The 26,730-nt window shown below is 38.3% G+C and overlaps 2 protein-coding genes across 13 annotated transcripts in view; one reads left to right on the top strand and one right to left on the bottom strand.

Annotated features, from left to right (window-relative positions):
- The window catches only part of coro2bb (coronin, actin binding protein, 2Bb), an 84,826-nt gene extending 73,890 nt beyond the window's left edge, over positions 1 to 10,936 (bottom strand). For 4 of the 11 annotated variants that reach the window (XR_015526009.1, XM_087311542.1, XM_087311540.1 and 1 more), the window contains exon 1: positions 10,485 to 10,592. The gene's annotated coding sequence lies outside the window, so the exon portion shown is untranslated. Of the gene's footprint in view, positions 1 to 10,484; positions 10,593 to 10,672 lie in introns of those variants that run through there. The other 7 variants (XR_015526004.1, XM_087311541.1, XR_015526005.1 and 4 more) reach the window with 4 other exon arrangements.
- Positions 1 to 26,730, top strand: part of itga11b (integrin, alpha 11b) — an 88,265-nt gene that overhangs the window by 43,595 nt on the left and 17,940 nt on the right. For both annotated transcript variants that reach the window (XM_087311378.1, XM_087311377.1), the window contains exons 13-21: positions 10,499 to 10,642; positions 12,047 to 12,250; positions 13,208 to 13,338; positions 15,777 to 15,943; positions 20,349 to 20,482; positions 21,682 to 21,792; positions 21,866 to 21,951; positions 22,257 to 22,461; positions 25,512 to 25,610. In XM_087311378.1, coding sequence (XP_087167504.1) covers positions 10,499 to 10,642; positions 12,047 to 12,250; positions 13,208 to 13,338; positions 15,777 to 15,943; positions 20,349 to 20,482; positions 21,682 to 21,792; positions 21,866 to 21,951; positions 22,257 to 22,461; positions 25,512 to 25,610 — 1,281 coding nt within the window. The remainder of the gene's footprint in view (positions 1 to 10,498; positions 10,643 to 12,046; positions 12,251 to 13,207; positions 13,339 to 15,776; positions 15,944 to 20,348; positions 20,483 to 21,681; positions 21,793 to 21,865; positions 21,952 to 22,256; positions 22,462 to 25,511; positions 25,611 to 26,730) is intronic.

The following is a 26,730-nucleotide window of genomic DNA, read 5'->3' as shown; positions in this document are numbered from 1 at the left end:
TCAATAGCGCCGCCACATTGGTACAGTGCTCCCAGGACAAATGTCATTCAACCGCACTAGTCAAGACAGTGTTATTACGTGAAGATGCGGGACTTTAGCGCTGTCTACAGAACATTTCATAGGTAAGATTTATTTTTTTCTGTTTTTGTATGTTCTGAACTTTTGTGCTAATCAGGTAACGTTATTGATGATAACAGTCACTTACTGCATTCACCATAAAGCAAAGTAGCTCCAACTCGCACTAAACACTCGGCTTATGCTAGTTTTGATTAATAAAATCAGAAAACAATGCAAAAGAAATGTGACAACGAGATGCTGCGCTGCCAGAAACTTGTATTATTGTCGGTTAGTGAAGGAGTCGTTCATAACGGAGATTCATTCACAAGCGAATCGCTCCCTCCGTCAGTATGAGGAGTGAAAGCAGGAGAGGAGCTGTGTTTCAGGACACGGATTAGATCAAATTTAACAGGGAGGGTGGATAGTATTTCCGAACACACAAACACAAGCTTTTTGTCAGGAATGCCCGTGCGGTCACTGATCCATCAATGTAGAAAAGTGATATAAAATTATAATATTCGTAATAAAAAAAAATGCAAAAAAAATTGCATACTAACATCCAGGAAAACTCCCAATCATAGATATATGTGTGTATATGTGTACATCTCTGGCTTTGGATGGCCACAGTCCTCCACTGTACCTTGGTCCCGCATTCATTTCAAAGGAGCGCTACCCTGTTCCAAAATGGCGGCTCTATTGACGCATTCCTTCCAATAGACAACAACAGCGTAGGCGACATCTAATGTATATATCTATGTACTAGAACAAGCATAGCCAAACTTTCATGCTTCAAAAATGACTCCAATACACGTTCATATACAAACAATTCATACACAACCAAAAACAGAGATCAGCAACTACAACTGAAAGCCTTTACAACTGTTGTAGATAAAAACAACTGTTCAGGCATTAAACATGAACACATAACGAATGTCAAAGGAGTAAAAATATAAACTACTGTTAAAAACAATACTTAAATGCACTATTAAAGCTCCAAATCATCGCCACCAAGAAAATATCATGTGCATGCAAACTTGAGATATGCGCAAAAGTGTGCAGTACATTTTGAAAATGCTCTTTAAAGGTTCAGGACACCCTGGAGAACTTTTTGTTTATATTAACAGATGTGTGTGTGTTGAGCATCAGTTAAGACAATGTGAGCACCTGTCAGCTTTAATTGTGGGGAAAACTGGATAATTTTGAGCTTTTGTCAGCTAATTTCAGCTTCCGGGTTTAAAATAATTTTTGGGGCGGGATCAAAATCGGCGACGTAGCGCAGAACTGCAAGTGCAATGATGACGCGTCGGTTTCTCATTATTATTCATAGCAGAGTTTTCTTATCCTATGAGAAGAGTCGGCTACTTAATTATTCATGAGAGCACGTGCTTTCTGAAGGCAGACCTGCCAGTTTCAAGCAAGCTGTGAGTGAGACACAGACCAACGGCACGTAGCCGTTCATGAAGGCTCGTATGTGTTTGTTTCCATGATCCACGGGGTTTGTTGCATGTTTTTTCCCCGCGATCCTGTCAGGGCCGATCATACAGCAAAGCTGTGCGTGTGCTGCAAGCATTTTTGTCGGGAGAGCAGCACGAGAATTAGAGAATGGCGGACGCTGTCTTTTATCAGGAGTTCGTTCACATTCAGACACATCACTGTGCTGCTGTGTTTGCCTAAATCCTTTATATTACTAGCAGGGCTAATGGTTAAAATAGACGGGTCAGGAGACCTGCTGCACTGAGTCTGCATTCAGATCTATGATTTAGACACGGGGATCGAGGGAGAATCCTCATAGTGTTTACATGAACACACTTATCTTTATAATGATATAAATTGTGGTTATGTGTATATGAAATTACGAATAACAAATGTAGCAGGGCATTAAATTACTGTTTATTTCTTTGCATTTTAACTTTGTGAACTATAAACTCATGCGTCTCACGGTTTGTGTCTCAGTTTGTGAGCTAACTGTCAACAACAGTTGTTCGCTCCCCTGCTGGCCACGCCCACTCCTGCCCGATGCTCGCGGAGCTCCGCCCATTAATCATGCATCTTTTGAAAAAATTCTGAAGTAGACTTTAACCGAAAGTGGGGGGTGTCATGGCCCTTTAAACCCAACGTTGGGTCAAACATGGACAAACCCAGCTTTTTGGATAATTTTTTCAATTAAATTTATATTTTACTTTTTAACCAAAATGAAAATCTCTTCAAGTAAATCCTAACAAAAGTGCAAAGCGTCTATATTCAATGCTTTAGGCATTTTTATTATTATTTAAGCAGCCTTAGGTGTTAAATTCATTGCTTTTCTTTATGGCTTAGTCCTTTTATTCATCAGGGGTCGCCACAGGGGAATGAACCACCAACTTATTCAGCATATATTTTACGCAGAGGATGCCCTTCCAGCAGCAACTCAACCGTGGGAAACACCCATACACACTCTTTCTCACACATACACTACAGCCAATTTAGGTTATTCAGTTCACCTATAGCGCATGTGTTTAGACTGTGGGGGAAACCAGAACGTGTTCAATTATTGAATACTCCTTTTTTACTTTATGAGCTCATTCGTTCGTTTTCCTTCGGCTTAGTCCCTTATTTATCAGAGGTCGCCACTGCACAATGAACCGCCAACTATTCCAGCATATGTTTTACACCAAGGGTCACCAATCTCTGTCCTGTCCCTGCAGGGTTTAGCTCCAACTTGCCTCAACACACCTGCCTGGATGTTTCAAGTATACCTAGTAAGAGCTTGATTAGCTTGATCAGGTGTGTTTGATTAGGGTTGGAGCTAAAATTTCCAGGACACCGGCCCTCCAGGGAAGAGTTTGGTGACCCCTGTTTCACACTGTGGTTGCCCTTCCAGCCACAACCCAGTACTGGGAAACTATTTTATAAGTTCATTTGTTATTCTAATGCATGCAAAAAGTAATATTTATATATTAGTATTATTACTAGTAGTAGTATTACTAATATAATATAATATTAGTATAAGATAATATAATATATTGCATGCACACTCTAAAAAAAAATCCAGGTTGTTGCAATGCAACTTTGGGTCGAATATGGACAAACCCAATGTTGGGTTGATTTCCATTCATTTTCTCATTGGCTTAGCTCCTTTTTTAATCAGGGGTCGCCACAGCGGAATGAACCACCAACTTATCCAGCACATGTTTTACACAGCAGATGCCCTTCCAGCTGGAATCCATCTCTGGGAAACATACACTACGGAAAATTTAGCTTACCCAATTCACTTGCACCGCATGTCTTTGGACTGTGGGGAAAACCAGAGCATCAGGAGGAAACCCACTTGAATGCGGGGAGAACATGCAAACTCCACATAGAAACACCAACTGACACAGCTGATGCTAGAACCAGCGACCTTCTTGTTGTGAGGTGACAGCACTACATAGTATGGGTTGATTTTTTGCAGCTAAATTTAAGTATTTACCCAAAAGTTGGCTTTGCCCTAATTTGGCCCAACGTTGTATACAAACAACCCAGCGTTTGTAATGTAATTTGTAATGAGTGTAATTGAAACAGAGGCCAGCTAGTAAGTGCTGTGGAGGTAAACCTCACTCCTCTGACCTCCAAAGTTGCTCTAGCGACTGACGCTAGGGGTCACGGTCTTTAGCCTCCTTGGTAGAGCACCTGACTCCCATGCGGAAGGTCGCCGGTTTGATTCCAGTTTGGAGCAGGTTGGGTTGTGTAGAACCGGTGGAGTTACATAATGACATAAAATCAGGGCTTTACATTATCTTTTTTAATCACCGGCCACTGTGGCTAGTAGTTTTCCAATGTTACTAGCCACTTTGCATTTTCACTAGCCACAATTTTGTTGTTGGGAAAATATATTTTATATGCATAAATTTGACATTGACATGCTAAAATTACTTGATTTAAATTTGATGTTATGTCCACATGCGTCCTCATTCATTTCACTTTTTGTGTGTCCAGTATGAGTTTGCTCAATGAGCATGAGCAAATGGGTCATGGTTTCATAGTGTTATATCGCAATTAGTTTTTATTTTTCATGACTTTTTTTAGAGCTTAAAAATTAACGATGTACCAAATTTATCTCTATAACCACACTAAACAATAATTATTTCTTAGCCACAAATTATTAATGTGTCAAAACAAGCAAAATATAGCTGTATATTATACTTTTTATTTAACAAAATATTTATTAAAAAAGAAAAGAAAAGCAATTGACTTTTAAAAAAATAACTATTGTCATGTATCACAAATAAGCACAGTCATCTGTCCTGGCTAAAGATCTCGCGGATCACCAGTTGACTGCACATAAATGGAGAGTTCATCTCCCAATAAAGCAATGTTGTAAAAAAAAAAAGATAATTAAACCATTTTAACAAAAATGAAAGTAAATAAAACCGTAAGCAAATGAAAGCAGGTGATACATACCGTGTGTGATAATGAAAATATCACATGCACACGGTTAACTTTAGGCAATTTAATAATCTGTTCAAAGTGAAAGCAACCGCTGCTGCTTACAAAAACACACATTTAGAGCTCTTAAAAGCATCAGGACTGGGGGTGCATGTTCATCACTATTTGTCTAGTTTATTTGAAAGATAGCCGATGACGGTTGCGTTTCCAGAACCTGCTCCAGACACGGTTGCTTCACGATTCGGGAGCGCGCACGTGTTAAGCAGTTTTAAGCAGTCGCGCGCATCACATCAGCTGTTAGCGCGAGTGATCATCATCCTCTCATTCGGTATTCTCTTGCTTTCTTCTGCTCGCGTGATCACAATTATTTTACTTCTCGATTCTAAGATCACACTTGCACACATATTGGGTCATCCTTATATTGTCCAACCCTGCTTTTAGGAAAACTACCATTTAAAAATGATTTTCAACCAGCCAAAGTGGCTAGTGGAGGTGTCTGTCTAACCCGCCAAAGCTGAAATCTACCCGCATTGGTCGGGTTGGCGGGTGTTAATGTAAAGCCCTGCATAAAATGCAATAAAATATATTTAGTTGGTGATTTTTCTTTTATGCCAAAAACCAAATAATATATTTAAACTGGGGCATCATGGTGGCTCAGTGGGTAACACAATCATCTCACAGCAAAAAGGTTGCTGGTTCAAGCCCCGGCTGGATCAGTTGGCATTTCTGTATGGAGTTTGCATGTTCTCCTCGTGTTGGCATGTGTTTCCTCCGGGTGCTCCGGTTTCTCCCACAGTCCAAACACATGTGCTACAGGGTGAATAAGCTAAAATTGTCCGTGCATGAGTGTGATATAGGCCCCGTTTACACTAATGCGTTTTAGTTTGAAAACGCACAAGTTTTGCTATGGTTACGCCATCAGTGAACACTACGCCGGAGTTTTCGAGTGCAGAAAACGGAGCGTTTTGGAAACGCTAAAGAGGCCGTTTTCATCCTAAAACACTGCTGCTCCGTCTCAGTGTGGATGGGAAAAAACGGAGACATCTGAAAATGGAGGCGGGGCTGCCGACATTCGCCTCTCTGATTGGGGCTTTTCCTCAATATTAAGTAGCCTACACACACAGTTAAGTTCTGCATCCACTGATTTGGAAAACAAACTCCCGAGGACAAGTCGCGTAAACCTTCAAAGGCAATTGTGCACTTTATAACCTTATTCACATCACCCTGGCTACGTTGTTTCACTTTCTTAACAATAGAATAAAAACATGAAGGAACTGCTATTTTCATTTTGATATGAACAACTTAACAGACTGCAGAAATTTTGAGGCGTTGTGCTGCATATATGAGCGTCATCTTCACTGCGTGCGTATTTATAACAAGACGCAAGGGCGTAGAATTGGCATGGATGGAGGGGACTAGTCCCCACCAATATCCACCAATTACTGAAATGTCCCTATATCAAAACTGTAATCAAAATAAAATAATGCTTCATCAGCCCTTAGTAAACTAAACATGCACAAAGTCAAGTTTGCTATGAGTTCACCGTAATACTACAAACCAACTGTGTGCAATTAATCGAAATTTTGATTCGAACAAAGTTTTAATTTAGGCCTCCATGATTATAAGAAACAATAATCGGGATAAAACAGTTAAATAGCGTCACACATCTCTCTAAATCTCTCTACATTCATACCTCCTCAAAGCCTGACTGCAGTAAAATCATGTAAATGGACTTTTGCAGCATGGAACATGATTGTTATTTGTATTATTAAGTGTTCATTCGTGTTTTTAAAAGCACAAAACAGAATTTGTGCTGATCAGTGCAGCTCTAGGGATGTGTGTCGCCACCAATGTCAAGAGCAAATCTACGCCCTCGACAAGACGGAGCCTATAACACCACTGCCTCCATTCATTTTCATTGAAAATACGAAAAACAACCTCTCTTTTGCTGAATATGTTTATATAATCAATAACGGCCATTATAAAAGTATAACGTACAGTAAGTTTATACATTATAGGAAATGAAGGCAAGCAATTACTCAATATACAGAATGTACATGGTTACATTAATCATTAACTTATCTTTGCTCAGCCAATACACGTTACCTGAGATCAAGTAATAGATTCAAAACACCAAAGTCGGGGAATATGTCGATAGATATAGACAACAAGATGATTAAATATGACGTTTAACAAATATAGTGAGATTAGATCCAGCGGGAGATCCTTGATAAACACTCCGACGAGCACAGCTCTCATCTGGGTAGATAGGCTGCAGCGCATGCCAGTGTGTGAGTGTGTGTGGTCACGTGATGTGCGTTTTCAGTCTAGTGGTGTAGACGGAGAGCTGTTCAGAATCGCTGGGTGAAAGGCTAGTGTGGACGCGGATCGTTTTCATTCTAAAATAGTGATGGGAAGTTCGGATCATTTTACTGACTCGGATCTTTGAGTTTTGTTCATCAAGATGAACGAGTCTTTTTTCGAGTCATTTCGTTCATTTGGTTAAATTTTCCAAAATATTAATAAAATGTTACAAATTGCTTCCAAACACATCTACAACCAGCCCAAAAGGTTGATCACACGACAAATAAGTCATAAATAGAATATAAGAAGGAGAAAATACTAATTCAATGTTGACCTGCTCTTATCTATGAAGGTATTGTTGTCTCTTTGCTCAGCTCACCTCTTCATGTCTTCAAATGTCAGGGGTTCATTCACGTTACACTAATCAATGCATAGTCTAAGCCGATAGGAGCCATGATCGTTCGTTCATCACGTGACATAATGACTCAAACCCGAGGACTCGAGAGATGAACGGTTCAATTTTTTTACGGCTCTAAACGCGTATGATTGGCTCATGATGAACGAATGACTCAGACCTGATAGAGGACTCGAGAGATGAACGGTTCAATTTTTTTACGGCTCTAAACGCGTATGATTGGCTCATGATGAACGAATGACTCAGACCTGATAGAGGACTCGAGAGATGAACGGTTCAATTTTTTTACGGCTCTAAACGCGTATGATTGGCTCATGATGAACGAATGACTCAGACCTGATAGAGGACTCGAGAGATGAATGGTTCAATTTTTTACGGCTCTAAACGTGTATGATTGGCCCTTGAGGAACGAGAGACTCAGATCCGATAGAGGACTCGAGAGGTGAGCGGATCAAAACTTTTTCCGGCTCTAAACGCATATTGAGAAGGGTATAAACGGAGGCCGGAGCCAGCTCCAAGTTGGTGGGTCTTGGAGCTCCAAGTGGGCTGGGCAAACCTTATTTAGGGTGCTTTCACACCTACACTTTTGTTTCAGAACGCGTCTCGTTTGCCCAGTTAGCGCGGTTCGTTTGGCATATGTGAACAGGGCAATCGCGCTCTGTTCCGCGCCAAAGTAATCGCTCCGAGATCGCTTGAATGAGGGGGTCTCGGCTCGATTGAAACAAACCCTGGAGTGGTTCGATTGCAGTGAGAAAGCGGTCCGATCCGAGCGCGGTTATATCACAGTGTTTTATGGATATGTAATAGGCTTACGGCTATATGAAGAGAGAATTATGAGTAGGGCGGGAAGTTTCGCGAGTCTCCGGATGCCCGCAAACGAGTGATGATCTCCCGGTAATCTCGCGTCTCTCTCCCGGTCCTCAAATAGGCATCGTCGCGCACCCTTCTCACCCCTCCCCACCGCGTCTCTCCTCAGACACGTCACGCGCGCACCCTGTCAATCACCACCAAACCACCACCTCTCCTGACAGCTGAGCGGGACTCTGCAAAATAAACCCTGACACTCTGATCAATGTGAGGAGAGTTTACTCGCACGTGACTTGTTTTAGCTCCTTTGGTCCGATTAGAAACTTTGCAGAGTGAAAGCGAACCTCTCCAAGAGCAAAGAGCAACAATGTAACAATTGAAATCTCTGTTTCGGAACAACTGAATCGATTAACAGGTGTGAAAGCACCCTTAGTTGTATTTAGACTTGAATATTGTGCTTTATGAAATTGTACACCTAACCCTAAACCCAACCTCACAGTAACCTGTTGTGTTTTATTAACGTATATGCCTAAATCCAACCCTAAACCCAACCTCACAGTAACCTGATAAACCCAATCTACTTGCGGTTTGAGTCCCTCCCACTTGGAGGTCACCCAACCTACTTGCGGTGTAATCCCTCCCACTTGCAGGTCTCCGGGCTGCAGCGATACCTACTTGCGCATATTGGCTTCTGCCAATGTGATGAAGACTTGAAATTAACGATCCTACCTGCACGAATGTGCGCACGCGCGGATGAACGAATCACTCCCTGAGAGGACTCGTAGTTCCCGAGTCATATTGATGATTCGTTTAAAATGAACGAATCGTTCATGAACGACCCATCACTATTCTAACACGCTGTTTTAAAACTAAAACGCACTAGCGTAAACGGGGCCTGAGTGTGTTGGGTTGCGGCTGGAAGGGCGTCGTCCACTGCTTAAAACATATGCTGGATAAGTTGGCAGTTCATTCCACTGTGGAGACGCCTGGTGAATAAAAGGTCGAAGTCGAAAATAAAAAGAATGAAGGAATGAAAATATTTAAACTCAACTTCTTTAAAATTCATCACCTTTTTTTTTAATTCATGAAAATAATAAATGCGTGTCTCCGTGAATCAAGAGACATCACACAAACCATATCCAGTTCTGCCAAAGCATCAAATATTTTCCAAATTCCAGCAAGATCAGGTTGTTCCTCCTCCATCAGAACACGTGCTTTCACAGCACGCTCTCCACAGACGGTAATACTGCCATGTTAATTGCGCCCGTGAAAATAGTCGTGTTGCGATTAATCTTTAATAGGAGTAATTTGCATGAAATAGTGCATGTAAAAGTGCTGCAACTACTCACTTGGCTAAAATCCTCTGATCTATCTGTCTGAATCATTTTTCCATCATACCTTCTACCTCTCACTCGCTCTCTCTCTCTCTGTGAAACGGTGGTGTTTGATTGGAACTTCAGAAGATTAATGCAGACCATGTGTGTGGACAGGAGATTGTGTGTGAAGGTCTAGACTCAGTCACCCGCTCCAGATGGCCAGGCGTCTGCGTGTGTGTGTGCTTGTGTGTATGGTCTATCGTGATTGCACACAATAAACGCTGCTGCACGTCGACCAAAACATTCATTTAGCCATCAGCTTGTTATGCACCAGTGTGTGCCTGTGTATGAGTGTGTGTTTTTGTGCATCTGTTTGTGTGTATATATGTGTGTGTGCATGTACATTTGTCTCTGTGTGTGTCTGTTTGTTTTGTGTGTGTTTATTTGTTTTTGTGTGGGTGTGTCTGTGCGTGTGTCCATCTTCCATTCATGTGTGTGTTTATGTGTGTGTCTGTGTTTGTGCGCGTGTTTGTGTGTGTGTCTGTCACTGTCCGTGTATGTGTCCATCTGTGTGTATGTGCAGTCTGTCTGTGCATGTGTGTGTGTGTGTGTGTGTGTCCTCTGGGAAGCACTTAAGACGGGAATGTGATAAAGTGTGTCTGTTTTCTGGCATTTGTAAAGCCGACAGAAACTCTTCTCAAGGTTGAAATGTGAGTTCAGAATAGTTTGATGCGTCTTCCATCACTGATGCGGTTGAAATACATCACATTTGCTTGACTTTTAAATGCTAATATGATGTGTTTTACTTTACCTTTTTGTTAAAAGCATTATTTGCAGAAAGCACTGAAACTTCTCGGCCTCTTTTAACTCGAATCACTTACTTTTGTCATATGATTGGCAGAAAGAAATGTATAATTTTAAAAATAAAAAATATTTAAATTAATTTTACTATTATAAAATGTATTAAGCAAGGTTTCTGTAGAACATGGTGTTAAATATTGTACTGTATGTTTGCATATACACGCTTTCCCCAGTAGATCAACAACGTGCAAAGCAGTGAATCACTTTATCGAGTGAATCGATTCAAATGATTCACTGTTTCGGAAGGCATAATTTATGCCAAGTACCACTTTACTTTGAGCCACAGACGAGTATGATTCTTGAACAGTTATTTAACTTACGTTTTGGATTGTAGATCGGGTCGTATTATGGAAGTGAACTGGCACCGATCGACGTGGATGACGACGGATTAACGGATCTTTTACTGGTCGGAGCTCCAATGTACTTCTATAGAGGATGGGAGAAAGGAAAAGTTTATATCTACACCGTAGGTTTACAGGTAAAAACATGATAAACAGCATTATTTTACCTCAAACAAATGTTGTTATTCCAAAAAAACCTGAATGTTTGGAGAAAAGTTACGTTACAATGCTTGTTTACGGACGGCGAATCAAACTACATAAAAATAAAACATATATTTTTGTGAAATGTAAGGTTATTTGAATATTATGAGGTAAAAATGTATATTGTTGCGTTATATTGTCGCATAACACATAAAAACAAAGCGTAGTGCGATCCAAAGCCTATATGCAAATGACTCTTATGAATCGGTTCTTGTTCACCGCTTTGGTCTGTTTCACAATTAAATGACTCCTATGAATCGGTTCTTTTAAAGAGTCATTTAACAGACTAACAAACTATTGCTGGCTTTAAACAACGGGTTCTAACGATAAAAACAAATTGTTAATTGAATCAGATTGATTACTGAATCAACTTTAGATGCTGAAATACTGTGGCATGTCGTTATTTTCGATAATGTTTGTGCAATGAACCTTGAAATTGGTCAATCGTTCATATGGACATTGTTTAATGTATCGAGTGTAATATTTGAAAGCTTAATTATGACAGTATACATTTTTTTTGTTGTGATTATTTAGAGCAAATGGCTTTTATGAACCGGTTCTTGTCAACCGCTATGATCTGTTTTACCGGCAAATGACTCTTATGAATCGGTTCTTTTAAAGAGTCATTCAACAGACTAACGAACTATTTCTGTAATGGGTTCAAATGATAAAACAAATCGTTGATTAAATCAGAGTGATTACAGAATCAACATTAGATGCTGAAATACTGTGGCATATCGTTATTGTTTGTAAAATGAACCATGAAACTGGTCAATCGTTCATATATGGACAATGTTTGATGTATTGAGTAATATCTGAAGGCTTATTATGACAGTACAATTGTGTCGTGATTATAGCTTTTATCACAATATTTAATACACAAAATTTAAACAGCAGAAAGGGTTAGTCTACCAGGTATAAGAACAAATAAAATATATTTGTATATTATATTACAGTATATTTGTGGATTGTTTACATAAACGTATATAAAAGAGTACACAAATGAACTAATTGAACTGCAAATAGGCAATAATATATCATTAGTAAATATTACTTAGGTCTACATTTGTTATATAAGTTATGTTAATGTTATCTTATTTAGCATTAAATACAATACTAATGGATTTTGTTTTTAAAGAGATATAAAAGATTAACTAAGATATTAACATCACCCATTCTTTGCAAGTAGTTTTCATTATCAGTTAAGTTTGACTAACGTTAGCAGTCGGATCCTTATTTTTTAACTAGTGTTCATGAACAATAAATCAGAGAGGTTTCAATCAAATTTTCAGGATAGTCATAAACTATAATACCATGTTAAATGTCTCTTTATTATACAGGGCTCTTTTATACCAGATGAAACTCTTGGTCCGTCAGAACATTCCCATGATTCTCGGTTTGGGGCGGCCATGTCGGCTCTTCCGGATCTGAATGGTGACGGTTTCAGCGAGCTGGTAGTCGGTGCACCATTGGAGGACAACCACAGAGGAGCCATTTACCTCTTCTACGGGCTGAAAAACAGCATACAAACCAAATATAAACAGGTACGAGTTAACTAAGAGTGACTGATAGTTGATAAACATGAATGAACCACATTCCAGTCAGGCCAAATACAAAATATTCGCTCATATTTAGGTTTCATTAGTTAACGTATTTAATTAAATTCAATTCAGCTTTATTTGTATAGCGCTTTTACAATGTAGATTGTGTCAAAGCAGCTTCACATAAATGGTCATAGTAACTGGATCAGGGTAGTTCAGTTTTTAGTGTTTAAGTTCAGTTCAGTTTAGCTCAGTTCAGTGTGGTTTAAAGTCATTACTGAGAGTTCAAACACTGAAGAGCAAATCCATCTGCAAATTCATTTAATAAGTATGAACAAAAATTGTACCATATATATTGATTTATTAATCATAGTTAAGACAACACAATGATTTTTAGCCATCATCTGTTCATTTTCTTATGCAAATGTGTGTAAATATATATGTGTTCAGGTTTTTGTATTAATTTTAATAATATACTGAAAGACTAATATGCAAATGTTTGTATGATACAGTTTGTAAAGTCATTTTTTCTGTCTTTTAGTAAATATTTTACATGAGATTCTTGCTTTGTTTACCAAACAAATTGGATGTGCATTGTAAACCTTGAATAAAGTTACTATTTTTTTAATTTAGTTTTTAGTCACTACACTTCCAAACCATTCCACATTAATAAATAGTATTTTTTACTAAATTCTGCAAAGAAATTGCAATTGATGTATGCAGATTACCTGACTACAGTTCAACATTTACTAATGCACTATGGAAATCTATATAGATGCTCTTTAACATTATTTAATGCACTGTGATTTATTTTCATTAACTTACATTTACAAACATCAGTAAATACTGTAATAAATGTATTGTTCATTGTTTGTTCGTGTTAGTAAATACATTAACTAACACAACCTCATTGTAAAGTGTCACCAAGCAAGTTTTAATTATTAATATTTCTACTTTCAGAGGATATCGGGCATTGAGCTGGCTCCAGGACTGCGTTATTTCGGCCGCAGTGTTCACGGGATGATGGATCTGAATGGAGACGGGCTCGTAGATCTGTCTGTGGGCTCTTTTGGGGCCGCAGTTCTGCTCTGGTGAGTTTGCACTATTATATGTGAGCTAATCAAACTTGAATTAAAACTGGAACTTTTATGCAAAAATCACTCTTGTAAGGGGTTTAGACCAGGGTACAAATTACAGGGAAGTTTGGTGGGGATTGACCCCTCAATTAAATCACTATATAAGAGGTTTCAAGAGTTCACACTTAGCTGATAATCAATAAAGCGTAATTGGCATGCTGTCCCGGGAGAGAGCCCTGAGCTCGTAATACTTTCAAGCCCGGGGCTCCCTCCCATTAGAAGGGCGAGAGGGGAGTTTAAGCTCAGGTAGGTCTGGAGAACTCCCCTGCTTGTCGCAGTGTGAGAAGTGTGAACTAAGGTTGTCTTAGGTGATAATTTGGTTTAGTCGATTGGCTATGGTTTATGTTTTTGGACAGTGGGAGGAAACCGGGGAACCCGGGGGAAACCCACATGAACACAGGAAGAACATGGAAACTCCGCACAGAAACGCCAACTGGCCCGATAGGAGGTTGGACCAGCAGTGTTCTTGCTGTGAGGCAACAGTGCTAGCCACTGGGCCACCGTGTCGCCCTATCGGGAAAAAAAAGAGAGGAAATAGGGGTGGAAGGGGGGGAAGCTTCAAGACGAAGATAACTGGAGTGAAAAACTGAGAGGGTGCTCGCTGCAGAGCCATTTGAGGAGAGGTGAGCTCCAGAGAGGGGGAGCATGAGCTGTCGCTCCTCCTCCTGTAAGCTGTTTTAATGCGTACACCAACCCCACCCCTAACCCTACCCCCAGTGACATCACTCGTAGAAGAAGTGCAAAAAAGGTGGAGCTCAAGCTTAAGCTCCCCCTCTCTGGAGCTCACCTCACCTCAAATGGCTCTGCAGCGAGCACCACTTGGAAAAACTTGGTTATTTATAATACTCCCGTAATCATCCAATAGGGCAGTGTCACGGTTGCAGGTTTGTGCGCTCTTCCGGAGTGTCTGTTTGATCATGTGGGTTTGTTTTGTTTTTGTGGCCCACGTGTAGTTGTTTTAGTCACGTGTCATGACGGCACTCAGCTGGATTGATTGTTCGCCAGCTGAAACTCATTATCGTGCCTATATATGTGCTACGTGTTCAGTGTTTCATTGTCAGCTCGTTGCGTATGCTTATGGTGCTATCTTGTCTGTGCTCAGGACCTGAGGAGTTTTTACTGGACCCTGTTTCCTGCCTGATTCCTGCCCTGTTTCTCCTAGTCCTAGCACCGCACTCATTCCTTGCTTTTGTTTTGACTGTGTTAATAAATTATAATTTTGTTCACTTGCACTTGGATTCACCAGAACATTATTTACTTGTGACAGGCAGATTACGAAGCTAATGAGGTGCCAGCCGTGTTGATCATAAGCACGTTATCCTCTCAAAATTAGTTTATAAATAAACCACACCTAAACACAGTTGTGTATCAGCAGTGTCAGGGCTCAACAATAAGGACTGCCCGGTGGCCCAGGGCCAGCGTGAGAGACACTTGGGACAGCAGACCGGATCATTACTGGCCCGATTGGGACAGTGCTGCCTTGTCACTAACATTTAATTTGTCTGTGACTATTTGTCAATTGCATGCATTTTAAGTTTGTGCTTTTAAATCTTTAAATGCTACCTTCTCTGTAATGTCGTTAACAACATATTGCTTTCTGATTCGTCTTATCTGATTGATTTGACCATGCTATCTTATATTTTTTGCTTATATTTTTTGCTATCTTATATTTTTGTAACCTGGTAACAACCAGTACAGCGTAGAAACAGCAACATGGCGGCATCATCAAATTAAAAAGCTTAACGAAAATGTCTGTCTCTAACGTGTTGGAAGTAGACATTTACATGGAAACAACACGACAAAATAATAATGAAGTGATGTTATGCATAGTTTGCCGTCAGTTTGACAAGTCAGCCAGCTTTTGTTAAATAATTTCAAACTGCAATAAAATGCCTCCACATTTTCCATACGGCTGTTTTTGTTTGCATAACACTTATATTTACGATTGTTTTTTAAGTATTGAAATTCTAGATTTACAGAATTTATTTTTGACACATTGTTTAAAATATGTGGTTAAAAAATAGCTATTAACTTCCCTTTTTTTTGTTGGGGCCAGTGAAAATTTTGGCAGGGCAAGTAAAAATCTAAACCACTTGCCCGATCGGACCAGTAGAAAAAATCCTTAGCGTTGAACCCTGAGTGTGTGTATATTAGCAGCATCTAATGTTAAAAATTAACTAGTTCTTTTAATAAAAACAGTCTGCAGAAACACTTTGAATCTCCTGAATGAATCATTTGAGTCAACGATTCACTGAATCATCCGTTCACTTTCTCAATGAATCTCTCAATGTAGAAGCAACCAAATTTGGTCATCTGTTGCTTCGGTAATGAACAATGAAACGCAATTAAAACATCACAGAGAACTTTACTTAGTTTTTTATTCCCATGAACAGGTCTCGCAGTGTCGTCCGTGTTGGCATCGGCGTTCATTTTGAGCCCTCAAAAATCAACGTTTTTAATAAGGACTGCATTCGAGGAGGTCGTGAGGTGTCGTGTATGCTGGCCACGGTTTGCCTGAACGTCACAGCGAGGACGCCGATGACGGATCCAAAAAGAGTCGGTATGTAACGCTACTGCTATGTTTGCATCTAACTATTGATGTGCTTCTTGGATCAGATATTAACGTGTGTGTTGAGGGTGTTTGCGTCATTAATGCTGGTTTACAGCTCTCTTTTCATTATTGCAGATGTGAAGTGTTGTTGTGCTGATTGTTAAAGGCCTCAGCCCTCCGTCAGTCCGTCATCACAGTGCTTCAGTATTATTATTCATCTATTATTCCCTCTAGACATGTCTTGAGCATCTGTCTGCGCTCCTGTGTCACGCCTCCAAAAGCCACCGCATTCACCGCGTTCATTGCATTTCGTCTTCATCTTCTGAGGCGCAGCTCATTTATAAGAGAAGAACAAACACCACAGTGGCTTCTCCTCTCGCACTGAACTACATTCCTCTGTCTGATATTTGCTCCAGTTTATCAGGAAGGGACCCAGTTAGCAAAGTATTTGGCATAAAGCCAACCCAAGCTCATTCTGAAAACGTAGCCCCGCAGACGTTTTTGGAGACCGCGATTTACGTGGCCGGAGGTTCGTATGGCCGCATTTGTTTTTTTCGAGCGAACGCTATGGGGCGGTGTGACGCCGCTCCTCTTCTCCGCACTCGCTCGCCGGCTGCGACGGCTCACCTCCGTGTGAAGGGCTTTCCCGCCACAACCAGTTTGTCCGCTTAGCTCGCAGTGTTACTTCGGTGGAGCGGAGGCCCGGAGGAGGAGGAGCTGGCCGCGGCGACGACCGGGTTCAAGTCTGGGGAAGAGCAATTCCAGAAATCTGGTAAGATGAAAAACCGAATCCAAAAAATAAAAGCAAACGATAAAACCCGAAAACGTGGTCAAAATAAGACGAGGGCTTTTGCTTTTTTTTTTTTTTTTCTGGACAGCTTTTGTAAATCGTTGCATGGGTTTAGGGAAGAAGGAGGAGAGTGGCTGGGTTGGCCGATTGGCCAGTCGATCGTTCAGTTATTCAGTCTGTCAGTCGGACAGACGGTCGCTCGACAGTGGCCTCTGCCGGTTTTTCGCACGAGAACAGCGCGGGCGCAAACGGCGTGCGCTCCCAAGAGGCGTTCAAGACGCGAAAAAGCGCGGCACATCGGCCCCTCGGGGATTCGCACAAACAAAAACTGCACAAATACATACCTCCCGGCACGTATTTCACATCCTTCAGAAACATCCGTGGGGCTACGTTTCCACAATGAGCCTGGGTTGCATAAAGCTGGCACAGCAGGTATTCGTCCGGCACTGTCATACAGCATGTGGGCCAAACACAGCCCAGGTTTGGCCGAGGTGGCACCGTCTTAGTGGCGGCACGCAAGACGTGGCCCAGATGTCAAGTGTAGTATTTGGCCCAGATGTTAAAAGTGTATATGTGAGCCATGTAAGTTTGGCCTATATCTTGACCCACTTTTAAAATACATTTAAATTATTTCTGATTAAAGAAAAAATTCTATCAATCAGGTCGCTTCAAGAAAAAGCACAGCCATAAAGCGAAAAGCTTCATGGGTTTATAAAAAAAACATTTCAGTCGTGACACACCAACACATCTGGCCCAGTTCAGGCCCAGTTATGTGTTATTAACACGGCTGAGACTTGGCCCAGATATGGTCCACGTTTGCCTCTTGTATGGAAGCCAGACTTGGTCCAACTGCGGCATGTTGGCCAAGCAAATGCTGATGGTGTGGGCCAGATCTGGGCCAGAGAAAGTTTGCTATGCGGGGACCATTTTGTTCCCTTTGACTTAAAAACGCTGATTTATACACAAACGTTTTATGAAATATTACAATTTTGCGTATGAATCTAATTCGCAACTTTAGATAGCTAGTGGCCATCAGCAAACCTCAAACTCAGTGACCAGTAATAAATGCATCGGCTGTACTTTCCACTGTCCTGTGCCTGTATTTAATCTACTACAGATGTAGCTCAAAAGGTCACTCCTTAATATTACAACAGTTTTTCCTAATGCACAAAGCCTCGGGCCAAAGGGAAAACACTTTAATCCTGGCGTTTGGAGAGAGAAAAGCCCGTGGAAAGCATCATAAAAGTGTGTCAGGCATCCCCTCATTCCCATCTGGAACTTATAAGATCGGGACGGAGGAGCTTTTTATGGATGTAAACTCGTCTGAGAGCCACAAACACACAAACTGTATTCACCTCTTCATCAGACGGGAACTGGGATCATGCAGAAATCAAAATATACAAAGTATTGAGATTTCTGAAGGGAACAATTCACTCTGAAAATAAGTAGCCCGGTCAAAACTTGCGTAATTTTGATTGCTATATATATATATACTATATATATATATATATATATATATATATATATATATATATATATATATATATATATATATATATATATATATATATATATATATATATATATATATTAAGATTTATTATCATTCTTACTTTGCTTTCTCAATAAATGCATCTTGATCTAAACATTGTGAGATAATTGTTGTTTAAAAAAAGTTTAATAAATATAGAAAAAAATTACTTTAGGAATTCACTGCCATCTTATTGTAGGATTTAGATATTAATATAGTCTTTAATAATAGCTTGAAAACTTAGTTTTATTTTAATATTATTACATTTTAATTTCAAAGTTTAGATTTGTTTGTTATTGTATTACACCTTTTTATGTCTAAAACTGAATACAGTTTTTATTTATTTTCCTTATAATAAATATAGAAATATTGTGTGCTGATATGGAAGCTAATATAGTTATAGTTATTGTTGTGTTTATACTTATCATTCCTAATGTGAGCACACATTTTTAATACCTTTAATTTTTACTTTTATTGCATCTAATTGTGGGGGAAAAGTTGTACTTCACATTGACTTCAACTGCCGTATAGTCTATATGTATAGATAAATAAATAAACATATATATAAACATATATATAGTCAAGCCTTAAATTAGTACTGTATAAATTATTTCAGACTTGATCATGTATATACAGGTGAGGTCAGAATTATTAGCCCCCGTTTTATTTTTTTTTATTTTAAATATTGTCCAAATGATGTTTAACAGATTCAGGAAATGTTCACAGTATGTCTGATAATATTTTTTCTTCTGGAGAAAGTCTGATTTGTTTTATTTTGGCTAGAATAAAAGCCATTTTAAATTTTTAAAAGCCATTTTAAGGACAATATTATTAGCCCCTTATTATTATTAGCTATTTTTTTCCCCGATAGTCTACAGAACAAACCATCATTATACAATAACTTGCCTAATTACTCTAACCTGCTGATTAACCTAATTACCCTAGTGAAGCCTTTAAATGTCACTTTAAGCTGTATAGAAGTGTCTTGAAGAATATCTAGTAAAATATTATTTACTGTCATCATGAAAAAAAGGGAATTTAAATCAGTTATTAGAGATGAATTATTAAAACTATTATGATTAGAAATGTGTTGAAAAAAATCTTCACTCTCTTAAACAGAAATTGGGGAAAAAATAAACAGGGTTGCTAATAATTCAGACTTCAACTATATATATATATATATATATAGCGAATCTGATTGGCTGATAGCCGTGATGATATATTTAAGTAATATCAGCATCCGTACAGCCTCTTTACCCTTTGTGTATTACTCCGCCCACATACAGCCAGCAACAAGCAGACACTACAGATCTAAAGTGTAAAAGATGCTTGCTCAGCTGTTTAACTGTCAGCTTATGATTTGAATCCAACACGGAAGAAAGTAGTTCCTCATACAAAAGGGTTTTTGAGACTCTCCATGTTTGATTTTGTTTTTATATACACATTTATGCCGTCAAACTGTTGTATAAACGCAATATCACACTCGTACCAGTGCGATATGGCTGTATATCAGCACTGCTGGGGGCACTAAGGCACTCCTGGCCCCGTGCCATCGCACGCCTCCCACCAGTGCCAATATACAGCCATATCGCACTGCTACTCATGTGATATTGCTCATATATATATATATATAGACAAATATAGAGACAAATATATAGAGACAGATATATTTATAGATAAATGCACAAGAAGTTTGGCCAGAGGAAAAATGGTTGTACCCAACTGATCCTGGTATCAAGGTTTTTTTCCTTCACTTTCGACAATTGGTCAAGTTTTGTTCCTCCACTGTCACCACTGGCTTGCTAGCTTGGGAGTTGTGGAGCTGTGCATCAACGGATTTGCTCTTCAGTTTTTGGAATTACAGCAGTAAATATTAAACCACCCTGAACTGAACTGAACTGAACTGAACTGAACTGAACTGAAGTGAACTGAACTTCAACTCTGAAAACTGAACTGACACAGTTTCATTTATATAGACAATATATACAGACAAATATGTATAGACTGTTGATATGAATTTGTTTTGTTTGTCATCTTGGAGCTTGAATGTACCTTTCATTGTTTGCATTATGAACTTATTCTCTTGTGTCCAGCGCTGAGGTACAGCTTTGGTTTTGAGGAGACTGGCTATTTCCCCCGAGCCGTGTTGGACAGCACAGAAGAGAGCAGAGACGTCACACTGCGGCCCGCAGCGCAACACTGCCAACAACTCCACTTCCACGTTCATGTGAGAGACCGTATTCATTTATGATCATTATATCATTGTATCATTGATCATTATATCACACTAAAAATAAACACAAATAAACAATAAACACATCTTGAGAGTTCAAACCTACTGACTGCATGAAGACTATTTAAAGTAATGAATCAACCCGGGCTCATTGTGGAAACGTAGCCCCACGGACCACGAAATAAGTCCCGGGAGGTACGTATTCAAGCAGTTTTTGTCTTCGTGGATTCGTGAGAGGCCGCTGTGCACGCTTTTTCGCGTCTCGAGCGCCTCTCGGGAGCGCGCGGCGTTTGCGCCTGAGCTGTGGAGCAACCGTCCGTCCAACTGGCCGGCTGAACGACCGAGCGATCGACTGGGCGGCCGGCAGATCTGACGACCCGGCCGGCCGCCCTCCTCCTCCTCCTCCTCCTTCCCTAAACACAAGCGACGGTTTGCAAAAGCCATCCAGAAAAAAAAAAGCAAAAGCCCTCGTCTTCGATTTCGACCGCGTTTTCGGATTCCCCCGCGTTCTCGCCCTTATTTTTTAGATTCTGTTTTTCATCTTACCTGATTTCTGGAACCGCTCTTCCCTGGACCTGATCCCGTTCGTCCCCGCGGCCGGCTCCTCCTCCTCCGGGCCTCCGCTCCGCCGACGTAACGCTGCGAGCTAAGCGGACAAACTGGTAGTAGCGGGAAAGCCCTCCACTCGGAGGCGAGCCGTCGGCTGGCAAGCGCGGAGAGGAGGAGCAGAGCGGCGCCACACCGCCCTGCAGCGTTCGCTCGAGAAAAACTAAACGCGGCCGTACGTACCTCCGGCCACGTAAATCGCGGTCTCCAGAAACGTCCGCTGGGCTACGTTTCCAGAATGAGCTTGGGTTGTAATGAATTGTTATAAGGCTTATTTAATTATTGCTCTCAAATGACTAATCGCGATTAATTGCATTGAAAATAAAATGTTTTATTTACATAATAAATCTGTATAGGCAACACGATGGCTTAGTGGTTAGCTAATCCAGAGCAGAGCAACAGCGAGTTTCATTCCTGAATGAATCTGTTTCTCAAACGAATCATTTGAATCAGCGATCCATTCATTCGCTTGCCTTATTTCTAAACTAATCAACCATTAAAAATGAATCGTGACTTACAAAATGTTGTTGAATTTATTTTATTACACCTTTTTTGCAGTATTAATGAAATCTTATTTGTTGACACAGGAAGTGACAGACTACACGCGACCTCTGACCTTCACTGTAAATGTAGGCCTGCAGAGAGCAGATGAAGGACCGGTGCTGGACGACGGCTGGCCAACAAGCCTGCGGTCAGAGGTAAAACTGATGAAGAGTGAATAATAACTGATCAATTACTGTGCATTCATCACAATGACGTTTTCCTCTTCAGCTTCCTTTCTGGAACGGCTGTGATAATGACGATCAGTGCGTTCCCAACCTCATCCTGCAGAGCAGCTCCGACTTATTAGATCTCAGGTTTGCTTTGACCTCTTTCTCATGCATTGCAGGCTTTAGTGCTGGCTTTTGAGAGGAATGCTTTATATAGCTTTAGCTACATTTACTAGCATAGTTGTGGCACCTTTTGGGTTTGTTTCGATCCAGAAGAGATACATAATTGTAAACAAAATGCATTGTTTTTTGAAGGGGAAAACTTGTCTTGTTCAGAACGGACCCCTGTTTTGAGGATTAGGAGCTTTTTTATTTGCGCACATGCTCTTACATACATTACAGTTTGTTAATTTATATTTGAGTGAGTTTCCTGCATCTGGTGTGTGTTTCAGGGAGTTCTGCAGCCGTGATGAGCGCTCCTCGTGGCCGCCATGTGTCGATCAGAGCTCCATAAAGACCCCTGAGCGTTTGGTAGAGTCCAGCAGGAGGAAAGTAGTGGTTGAGACGCACTTGGAGAACAGAGGAGAGAACGCGTACAACACCATCCTGCACATCACACACTCTCCAAACCTGCACTTCTCCAGTCTGGTGGTGAAGGTGCGTTTTCATTTTATATTTAATATATTTATTGTTTAGCAGATGCTTTTTTTACAAGTGAAGAAGCACCTCAAATCATCAGAGTTGCAGTATATAAATTTTTATTTGTATTTTTTTCTCCGAGCACACTCAGTATTGCACAATGAAACATATTTTCGTTAAATTCTAAATTTCTTTCTTTGACTCATTACCTCCTCCAACCTTTTAATTTAATTTAATTTTGCTTTATTAATATAATTCTGATTAATATTATTATATTATTTTATTATTATTATTACTTAAGTTAGTTTATTTATTTAATATTATTTTTATAATTTCTTTACTTTTATTATTATTATAATTATTATTATTATAATTATTATTATTATTACTATTGCATACATTTATTTATTTAATATTATTTTATTTTTATTTTTATCTACTTTTATTATTATTATTACTATTATTTATTATTATTAGTAATTTTTTTGTTACTTAGTTCATTTATTTAATATTATTTTGTTTTTTGTTTTTCTCTACTTTTATTATTAATATTTATTATTATTATTATTACTTAGTTAATTTATTTTTTTATTTTTTCTCTACTTTTATTATTATTTATTATTATTTTATTATTATTATTACCTACGCTAGTTTATTTATTTAATATAATTTTATTTTTATTTATTTTTTTCTATTATTATTATTATTATTTATTATTTTATTATAATTATTATTGCTTAAGTTAGATTATTTGTTTAATATTATTTTAGTTTTATTTATTTTTCTCTACTTTTATTATTTAATATTATTATTATTATTTTCTTATTATTGTTATTATTACTATTATTATTACTACTACTTAAGTTATTTTATTTATTCATTATTATTTAATTTAAAAAATCTCTATTTTTATTTATTATGATTTTATTATTATTATTATTATTATTATTTAAGTTAGTTCATTTATTTTATATTATTTAGTTTTTTGTTTATTTTCTCTACCTATTATTATGATTATTATTAATATTATTATTAGAATTATTTTGCTTCGAACATTATCAGGAAGGCTATTCCAGAGTTCAGGAGCCATATATAAAAACACTTGGCCTCCATTAGTTGCATTTGTTATGAGTTTTGAGATCTTAAAGAGCATATTAAATTGTAGCAAGACAGAAGGTTGGTTAGACAAACAAGAGCTAGATTATTTAAAGCCTGATAAGAAAGTGTCTGGTGCATATGGAGAGGAAAATAGTGTCTACTACAAGTGGTCCGTCAACCCCACTCAGAAGAAGAATACTAAGAATCGCACAAGTGTTAGTAAGAAGATGTCTGGTGCATATGGAGAGGAAAAGAGTGTGTCAACTCTCCAGAGCTTCAGCTGGATTTATGAGGGTTTAGAGGTTGAAAGCAGGAATGAGAACATGAGAATGAAGAGCTTGAGATAAAGAGGGCAGGAGTGAAGGAAAGTGTGAGTCAGTGTGTGGATCTGCTTCAAAAACGTCCTCACTGACTTCACAGGCAGCATTTCAAGCTCAGAGGAGTCTGATAAATGCCACTCAGAAATTATTAAAAAATTATTTATAATAAAATGATTTATTAAATAAAAAAATAAGCAAAAACAGTTAAAAAAAATCATGACCAGCCAAAATAATTTTATTTTTAATCTATTGTTAGAGAAAGAATGCTATTTTAACCAGTTTTGATCCTCAAAATGTACTTAAATAAAAAATAAAGGAAATTAATACATGTTTTTAATATAGTGCATTCATATATGTTCTGTAAAATACTTTATTAAATGGATGGATGAATGGATGGATGTACTTACATTTTGTTTTAGCTTAATTCCAGCTCTGAAAACTGTTCAATTTACTAGAACTTCTATGTTAAGCTGCTTTGACACAATCTACATTGTAAAAGTGCTATAGAAATAAACATGAATTAAATTGAATTTATAAAATAGTTGAAAAATAATAGATTTATAATCAAATATAGGTGAATAATAATTAAAAAAAACATATTTGGGCAAATATAAATAAATAAATAAATAATGAAATAATGAAATAAATAATGAAATGAAAGTGATTTTGTCTCCCTCTAAACAAAAAAAAAAAACTAAAACAAAAAACCCAAATGCATTTACTTATTTACACAAAACTCATATCAACATGTCTTGAGATTCATATTTTTACACTAGTGTGAAAATCTCTCAAAACACTCTGATAAATAAAATTGCATTACATGGTTGAATATCTGCTCAGTACAGGCCACCTCTTCCAGCTCTGGTATGTGGAGAGATTTTTGCTGGAGGAATCTTACTAGATACTTTATAACCCCCAAATGAACATGCATGCAAACATGGGAGAAGGACAGGGGACAGTGCTGGAGGAAATGTGGAGTAGATTTGGCAAACCACTTTCACATATTTTGGATTCGCCCATCCATTCAGTCAAACTGGCAGGACGTAATGCAAGCAATACAATATATTTTTGGTGATGATGTGGATTTTTTTTACAACAATTTATCTGGGAAATATTCCAGCCAACTTAACGGTAAAAGACAAGTATTTATTAAAAATACTCCTAGCAACCAGTAGGAAAACTGTGACCCGAAAGTGGCTACAACTAGAACCCCCTACAAAATCTGAATGGTTGGATATCATGTCTAATGTTCAGAATATGGAGAGGATGACTTTTTCTTTAAAACTACAAATGGACAAATATTTGCAATATTAGGAGAAATGGATTGTACTTATGCCTTTACACAGTGTAATCTGATGTCTATATGTATTTGTTCATGTGACCTGTAAGGAAATATGTGACCAGTCAACTGTTCATTTAAGTTCAGGTGTTTTATTGTATTATTTATTTTTTAAATCTATTATTTGTATTTTTTCCTTGTTTTTTTTTCCTTAAAAAGAGAAATAAAAATAAAGTATAAAAAAAATTGCATTGCATTACAAGTGTTATATAAACTGTAGCTCGGAGATGGAGAAAAATGTTACCCAAATATATATATATTGAAGTCTCTATTTCCATTTTAATTTAAAATGAGTTCAATTAAATTTTCAGGCACCTTCAGACATTGCGATCGAGTGCCCGAACTCTGACGATACGAGTCTCTACCGAACCTGCAACGTCAGCGCACCATTCATGAGGGCCAGCGCTCAGGTGAGCATATGACATTATTTTTAGATATTGTCATGTAGTTTAGGGGTTTTCAACCTTTTTCACTTCGAAAAGAAAAATTTTTGAAGGCCCAAACTGATTGTCTAGCGAAAATGCTTATTTTAAAGCTTTATTTACTAGCAAAACATTTCTTTTGCCTTCTGTTATTTCCTCATTTTTCTACATCATTTTACAAAAAAAAAAACTCGAGCTGGTTATTATCATCGTTACCTTTACATTTGCGTGACTGTTTTGTTATACACCTGAGAACGAAGTCCTAGTTGACACACAGCAGTTGGTGATTTAAGCCACAGTCATCTGTAATTAATCCTGAAGTAGTCTGAATTAGCCTGTTCAGTCACAGAAAACGGGAAATGCCATAACTACTATCATTTAAACATGACATATTTAATAATGAAATCAAATATAATAATAACCTTTATTTAACCAGGTAAGAACCAGTTCTCATTTACAATGATGACCTGGCCAAGAGGCAACATGAAAAGCAGATGCAGTACAAAGCAGTAGGGACACAATACAATGACAATTTCACAAATGCAGATAATAGCATATAAAAACAACAACAAAAAAACTAAAAACAAGCACAGCGATCTTGAACTATTGACTGGATTGAATTTTTAAAAGATGACAGCGGAATGAAAGTGCTGAGCTTTAAGGTCTGCTGCAGATGATTCCAAGCATCAGCAGCAGAAAACTGAAAAGAGTATCGACCTAATGAAGTGCGAACTTTGGGTATGCAAAGGTTAATGAAATTACTAGATCGCAGATTTCGGCATGTTTCCTGAATGTTAAGAAGTGACTAAATATAGTGGAGTTTTTCTAATAAGAGTTTTATAAATGAACAGAAACCAATGAATTTATCAACGTGATTGAAGAGAAGGCCAATTCAATAAAGAGTACAGTTGACAGTGATGAGTATTAAATGGTGCACCAGTAACAAAACGAAATGCTGCATGATAAATAACATCCAGTTTGTCAAGAAGAGTTTTTGAAGCTGATCTGTGAATCAAATCCCCATAATCCAGAATTGGTAATACTGTTAATTCGACCAAATGCTGCTTTGAAGAGTAAGTAAAGGAAGATTTGTTGCTGTAAAGAAAAC

This window comes from Danio rerio, chromosome 25 (genome assembly GCF_052040795.2).
Source record: "Danio rerio strain M-AB ecotype USA chromosome 25, GRCz13ab, whole genome shotgun sequence".
Classification (NCBI taxonomy): domain Eukaryota; kingdom Metazoa; phylum Chordata; class Actinopteri; order Cypriniformes; family Danionidae; genus Danio; species Danio rerio.
Note: the sequence above shows the minus strand (reverse complement) of the source record. Positions and strands in the feature narration are given on the sequence as shown.